Source organism: Octopus bimaculoides, chromosome 13 (genome assembly GCF_001194135.2).
Source record: "Octopus bimaculoides isolate UCB-OBI-ISO-001 chromosome 13, ASM119413v2, whole genome shotgun sequence".
Taxonomy (NCBI): domain Eukaryota; kingdom Metazoa; phylum Mollusca; class Cephalopoda; order Octopoda; family Octopodidae; genus Octopus; species Octopus bimaculoides.
Window position 1 is genome coordinate 54,426,056 of NC_068993.1, and position 7,193 is coordinate 54,433,248.

Here is a 7,193-nt window from a genome sequence, read left to right on the forward strand (position 1 = left end):
TGTGTGTGTGTGTGTGTGTGTGTGTGTGTGTGTGTGTGTGTGCGTGTATATATGTATGTATATATATATGTATGTGTAGTATATATAGATAATATAAATAATATATATATGTGTGTGTGTGTGTCTCTCTCTCTCTATATATATATGCATATATGGGTACAGGACGTCACCAAGTGTGTCAACAACATGAAATACGAAAACAAACGAGTTAGATACGCAAACAACGTGAGAAAAAATGGAAACAGGACACGTAAACACAGAGAACGACCCTTCATCAGTTGTCGGCTGTCTATCTACTCATTTCGAGCATTTTGTATATACACACACACAAGTACAAATATGCGTATGTAAGGTCTGTATGTGTGGAAGAGAGAGAGAGAGAGAGAGATGGAAAGATAGATAGGTAGATAGATAGATAGATGGATAAATAAATAAAGAGATAGAGAAAGAAAATTACGTACCGACTGCGCCAAGTCGCAAGTAGAAACTTCCTGTATCGGTGATGGTTTTGTATCTCATGCGATAATGTAAATTGTCTTCTGATTTCCGAAATTTTGTCATTCCTCCGAGTGTCCGGGTGTGTAAAATGTAGACGTAGGCATACAATAAGAACATTATGCTCATTCCAAATAGATAGAAGTAGAAGCCCTGGCAAAAGACAAAAAATATATATAAATATATACATATAACGGTAAACAACCTCATCGTTGTTGTCGTCGTCGTAGTCGTCGACATCATCATCATCATCATTATTATTGCCATCGTCGTCGCTGTCGGCGGTACCACCACCGCCGCCGCCAACGCCACCGCCACTAAATACAAATAAAGTAGAGTCTCGGATCTAGGAACGTAGTTTAGGAATTTGTTTGTTGCTCCCGATACCAACCCGCCTGAGATCGCCTCTCGTTCTATGTGTTCCTCTTTTAAAGCCATCTAAATTGAAACCTTTCATTAAAATTTCAGTTTATGTTCCAAATATTAGCCTAATAAAGACAAAGTTTAAAAATTTTTTATTAAATTCTTCAAATTTAATTAGAGAAAAGCCAGTGCATTTCAGTGGAAATGTAGCAACAAATGGGTTTAAAATCTGATCCCCACCATAAAAAAAGAAAAAAAGAAAAAAGAAAAACAAAAGTCCAGAAAAACGGTAAGCAAGGGCAATAACTCAGTTGGGAATTTCCGGACAATACAAACAAGGAATGGGCATCCTTTTTCGAGAAGTAGGCCGCATGAGACATGACTCAACATCAGCTGTGCCGCATGAGACATGGCTCGTCATCGCTACTAAAAAAATTCAAGGTAATTTTTGGTAAGCTGTGCCATTCTGAAAGGTTGCCTACGACTGTTATAAACAGTGCAAATGTATTTGTGTGTGTGTGTGTGTGTGTGTGTGTCTTTGTATTTGTTCTTAATCCCGCTTGATAACCGTTAATGGTTTGTTTACAAGCCCGTAACTTAGCGTTTCGGCAAAAGAAACTGATAGAATAAATGCCAGGCTTAAAAAAAAGTGCAAAGGTCGATTTGTTCCACTAAACCCTTGAAGGCCATTGCCCCAGCATGGTCGCAGTTCAATAACTGGAAACAAGATAAAAAGATAAAAGATGTCTGTGTACACATATACACACGCACGCACGCGGTACGTAGAAATGAGAAAGCCTCACCATGTCTACAGAATCAAGGAATACATCATCAAAATGTCTACAACACCAAGGCTAAAAAAAATCGTCAGCCCCAATCCTCATGTTTATAAACAAGAAGTGTAACGCGTGATAAGGACTTACCCAGAAAGTAAATAATCACTCGACTGTCTAACGCTTGTGTCCCAACCACAAGGATGACAGAGAGATAACACTTGGCTATCGCTGTCAATCTGATTTATTGTACAGGTCAAACTGAGTAGATATAACGTATTTCTTATTGGTATCTCTCTCAGCTGCAGAAACTATAGAAAATATATATCTTTTGGTATTAATACTGATTCCATCGCTAATAATTAATTTTTAATAAGCCTGTTTGTTGGCTATTTGCGACACCACCGTCTGAAAGAAGCTGGTATTCTATATATATCGTAGCTGCGAGATTTGACAGGCATGTGGTGACTGGACTCCTTGCACTGATGATTTGCAGTAGGCTGAAATCACGTGATATAGGAATTCCGGCACCCATGACAGACGAATTCCGTCTGCAGCGATCTATATGTGTGCTTTTATGTACCAACCGTCTATATGTGAGGGTCTCTCAAGGCCTAAAACGCAGTATTCGGTCTTCGAAAAAAAGGTAATAATGTAAATTGAACTAGTATTCCGTCGGTTACGACGATGAGAGTTCCAGTTGATCTGATCAACGAAACAGCCTGCTCGTGAAATTAATGTGCAAGTCGCTGAACACTCCACAGACACGTGTTACCCGTAACGTTGTTCTCGGGGAGAACAGAATGCGACAAGGCTGGCCCTTTGAAATACAGGTACAACTCATTTTTGCCAGCTGAGTGGACTGGAGCAACGTGAAATAAAGTATCTTGCTCAAGGACACAACGCGTCATCGGGAATTGAACTCACGACCGATTCGTTTGACTAAGATTCTTCAAGGCGGTGCCCCAGCATAGCCGTAGTCTAATGACTGAAACAAGTAAAAGATAAAAAGATAAAGGATATTAGCGAATGAATCTTAACCATCTAAATCGACACATTAGTGAAATGAGTCTCCAACGGACAAATCGTCTGCCATAATAAGCTCTACTTCATTAAAATCTATATCAGCCTACTTTGGTTCAAAACAGTCAAGATAAATTCAAAATAAGCCTAGATCAAAGCAGTCTAGTTAGGATCAAGAGTCAAAATAAACCTAGTTAAGAGGAAATGGATCTAGTTAGGCTCGAGAGTAAGATAAAATCAAAATAAACCTAGTTAAGATGAAACTGAGCCTAGTTAAGATCAGATCTGTCCAGCGAAGATCAAACCAGCATTTCACGTGCAATAGCGTTCGTTACTTCAGTTCATCGTGTGTTCAAAGAACCAGGCATTTAAAGAAACATCTCCGTTAGTTTCTTTCTCATGATTCCTGCCTTAGGGTTTATTTGCTTACATACAGACTGCTGTCAGTAACGATGTTTTATCATTTTCTTGCCCTTTAGTTAACGTGTCATGTTGGATGAGATAAAAATATCTTGTCCGATAAATACAGTTGACATATAGCAAATTGAATTTATCGAACTCGTCAACGAACTCATATATTAGATGAGAACATAAATACATTATACGTGTATGAGAATATGCGTGTGTGTGTGTGTGTGAGTGTGTGTGTATGTGTATGTAAGTAGATACATCCGTAAGCACACACGCGCTCGAGCGCACGTGTGCGGCTGCATACATCTATGAACATTCATACATGTATAGTTGAGTATATGTTTAATAGTCTATTCACATATACAAATATACGTTTACGCCTATAAGCAAACTATCACAAACACATGCAAACACTCTCACACGCAGAATTGAGTGTATATATATATATATATATATATATATATATATATATATACTAGCAGCTAAATGGAAATATGAGTTTCTAGAAATTATTTTTGTCAGTAATTTTGACATAGATCATTATAAACAATCGAAAATATATCAACTATTGACAATCATAAAATATTTTCTAGTTTCCTAATAAAACGATGATTTTAAAATATAAGGCTCTCCTTTTCACACCGTATATTTTTATTCACACGCATAAACGGAGGTATACACGTGTGCGCGTACACTTATGCATACGCGCACGCGACATATACAGTAGAAGTTTCCATCAAACTCCAGATACCTGAAGTGGCGTCTTTCACCGACGAGGCGAAATCACGCCGAAACACAGTGTGTGATAGTCCAATGACGTCAATTGGAGCGTGATGTATCTTTGGACACGAAGTCTACAGGGAGAAATTTGCTCTCAAACAAATCCCTCAGCAAATACCAGTCACGTTCTGGTGTACAAAAGCCTGTTAAAACTAATGTTTCATATAATGTTGATCCTCGCTGCTTCGTATGTTTATAATGAACACACACACACATATACGCACTATCGCCATGTTGATATGTATCCTATTGTGTTTGTTTATTATTTTCTTTTGTTAAAATTTAGAACAATGAAATTAGTCATAACTTAACGTCGTATGACCTGAAGTAACAAGTATGTTCCTGAATTTCCCATTAAGTAAATTACTTTATATTAATAAAACGACTGAAGTAGAGACTTTAACCACATAAACATGTTGCATTACTAAATAAAAGGGCAATGAAAGGTAGTAAAATAGACCGTGCTTACAAATGTAGGTTAGCCCTAAGCTTCTCAGTTAAAGCATATTAAATATCACAACTGAACAAACCAGACGACAAAACAAGCCGGATACATTGTCTCTGTCAACTACGAGTATAGAAGTAAATTTGTTACGCTAAATTAGTTTAGAAGACTCGATCAAAGGATTTTCAATTAAAAATTTAGTTGAAAAACTTTTTGAAATATAATGTGATAAGTAAGACATCAATAAATGTTCTACTGTATCTTTTAATCTCTGTATGTGGAAAAGCTAAGCATTTTCAACGGAATACAAAAAGAATTTAGTTTGTGCAGTGATTTTTAAACAGAGGTACACTATCAGAAATATGTGAGGAAAGCGACAGCCGATTATATCGAACCCAAATCCTGACTACAATGATACTTATTGATTAGAAATTTTTTTTTCCCAAAGAAAAAAATTGATCCCAATATCGATTTCTATTGAAATAATCGTTTTCGATAAATTTTAATATTCGTATTTTCTTTGAAAGAGTTTTTTTTTAAATGAGTGCAAAAATGTCGAAAGTTTGCATTTCCCTGTTGACCTAATTTCATTATATTGCATAACAATGTAGTATAATACACGTAGTAATCCAAGAGGAGGTAGAATTCCAGGAATTTGGCGGTTATGCAGATAACACGTGGTCCTCCTCGCTCCCTGTCTTTTCCCACCTTTCCGATGAAAGACCATAGTCCGAAACGTTAAAGATATCTCTGCTTTATTTTCTCCAAGCGTTAAAACCCGTTGTCAAAATATTCTTGCCTCTGTTCGCTCATTGGCTTACAAATGCATACACAATATATATATATATAAAATCTTATTTAAATACATATAGACATACATTTGATGGATACAAACGACAATATACTGACTCTCACACAACAGCCAGCGCTTCGGTAACAAATCTCTTACAAATCTCAACCACACCATATTACATCTTGGAGTTTGTGATTCTTAAGTAAAACATTCTGGGTTTGGAAATAATGGCAGCATCTGTGTCGTGTGTTGATGGTCGTGAGGGGAAGGACACAGGGAGAAGAAAGACCTTGATTTAATTACATTGGCAACTAGGATATCTGTGCGTGTATGTTTATGTGGCTGCGTGTTACGGTCCACCTCTGACGTATGTTGTAGTACGTGGCGGTGTTGACGGTGTATCTTGTTCTTATTGGTGATGAGTTGATGTTTGTGTGTGTGAGTGTGTTGGGATCTCTGTTGCTGTTGTGTGTGTGTGTGTTAGGGTTTATGTTGTTGATGTGTGTGTGCGTTAAGTTAGTGTTTGTGTTGGTGATGTGCCTGTCAGCGCTGTTAATGCTGATGTCATTGTTTATGGTCTCCCTTGGATAAAGTTCATGTTGAGAGACAGCTGTAAGGCAAACTAACTTACATCTTGATGAACTACACGCACCCCCCACTCTCTCCCACACATACGCACAATACATACAATACACACGTAAACACGCATTTTCACATGTAGATATACAAAACATATTTTCACACACACAGGTCTTCTCTTTTAACATAGGCACTTCCATCCACACACTTATATTCACGAACCCCTCGCCACACAAATATATCAGCTCATATTCCCATACATATACGCTACTTAATCTCACACATATACATACAGTTCCTCTTACATACTTACACACACACGCTTGTCCGTCCCTATTTACCGTACATTAGCGACCAACCCATCATATCTTACACGTTCCAGTGTAACATTTTATAAACTACAAAAACACCAACAGCCATTTCATTAATGATTTCAAAATTCTGGCCCAAGGCCAGAGATTTTAGGGGTGGGGTTAAGTCGTTTACATCGACCCCAGTGTTCAACTGGTGCTTATTTTATTGACTCCCCCACCTAAAGGATGAAGGGCAAAGTCGACCTCGGCAAAATTTGAACTCAGAACGTAAAGGACAAAATCAGGCTATGCAATTTTTCCGGTGCGGTAACGACTCGACCAACTTTTATTTTTCGCGTTTTGAGATGTAATACGGAACTAGTGCCAATGTTGCTTTGTTTTAATTAAAAAAACTACTTGTTGATGCTCACGGATAAAAGTGAAACAATATAAAAGTGAAACTATTTATAACTGTTACTCAGTCGAATGTTTCACTTTTATTCTTCGAGTTTTGAGACGTAATACGGAACCAGTACCAATGTTGCATGATTTTAACCCCACAAAAATTACATGTTGACATTCACGGAGTCTCATAGTATTACCATGTAAAATTTGATTTTATTTGGTTGAGCGTTTGAGAATGCATTGGCCTATTTCTTCATAACTGTCCTTGTGAATTCCTAAGAGTAATTGGTTTAAGTGAAGAAGAGTTTGAGAAAGACGTACTCACCTCAAAAAGGAACGGATGTGGTTTAGAGAAAACCTCAGATATTGGTATGACAGCTCCCATTACTGTCAAAAACATTCCATAGATGCCACTCAGGTTTGCCATAATACTATCACTGTGAATATAACAAAAATATTTAAGTGTTATGTCAGGTTTATCTAACATACAATAGATTTGTTGTTGTTATGTTGCGTTTAAGTAACATATTGCGAACTAGTTGGCTCGGTTTAAGTAACAAATAGGATTCTAGCTATGTTGTTACGTCAGGTTAGTCAATGTACTCCAGATTAGTTTTTATGTCAAGTGTGGCTAATATTATAGACAGGTTGTCATATCGTCAGGTTTAGGTAACATATTAAAGATTGGATGTATATATATATATATATATATATATATATATATATAATACATACATATAATATAAATATATATATGTATGTGTGTATATATATATGTATACATATGTGTATACATAAGTATATAGATATATGTGTGTGTGTATATATATATA

At 36.7% G+C, this 7,193-nt stretch overlaps 1 protein-coding gene across 5 annotated transcripts in view; it reads right to left on the reverse strand.

Moving 5' to 3' along the window:
- The window catches only part of LOC106867546 (proton channel OtopLc), a 186,402-nt gene that overhangs the window by 11,060 nt on the left and 168,149 nt on the right, over positions 1-7,193 (reverse strand). For all 5 annotated transcript variants that reach the window (XM_014912446.2, XM_014912448.2, XM_014912449.2 and 2 more), the window contains exons 4-5: positions 6,686-6,797; positions 462-648 (exon numbers count right to left, since the gene is read on the reverse strand). In XM_014912446.2, the coding sequence (XP_014767932.1) occupies positions 462-648; positions 6,686-6,797 (299 nt within the window). The remainder of the gene's footprint in view (positions 1-461; positions 649-6,685; positions 6,798-7,193) is intronic.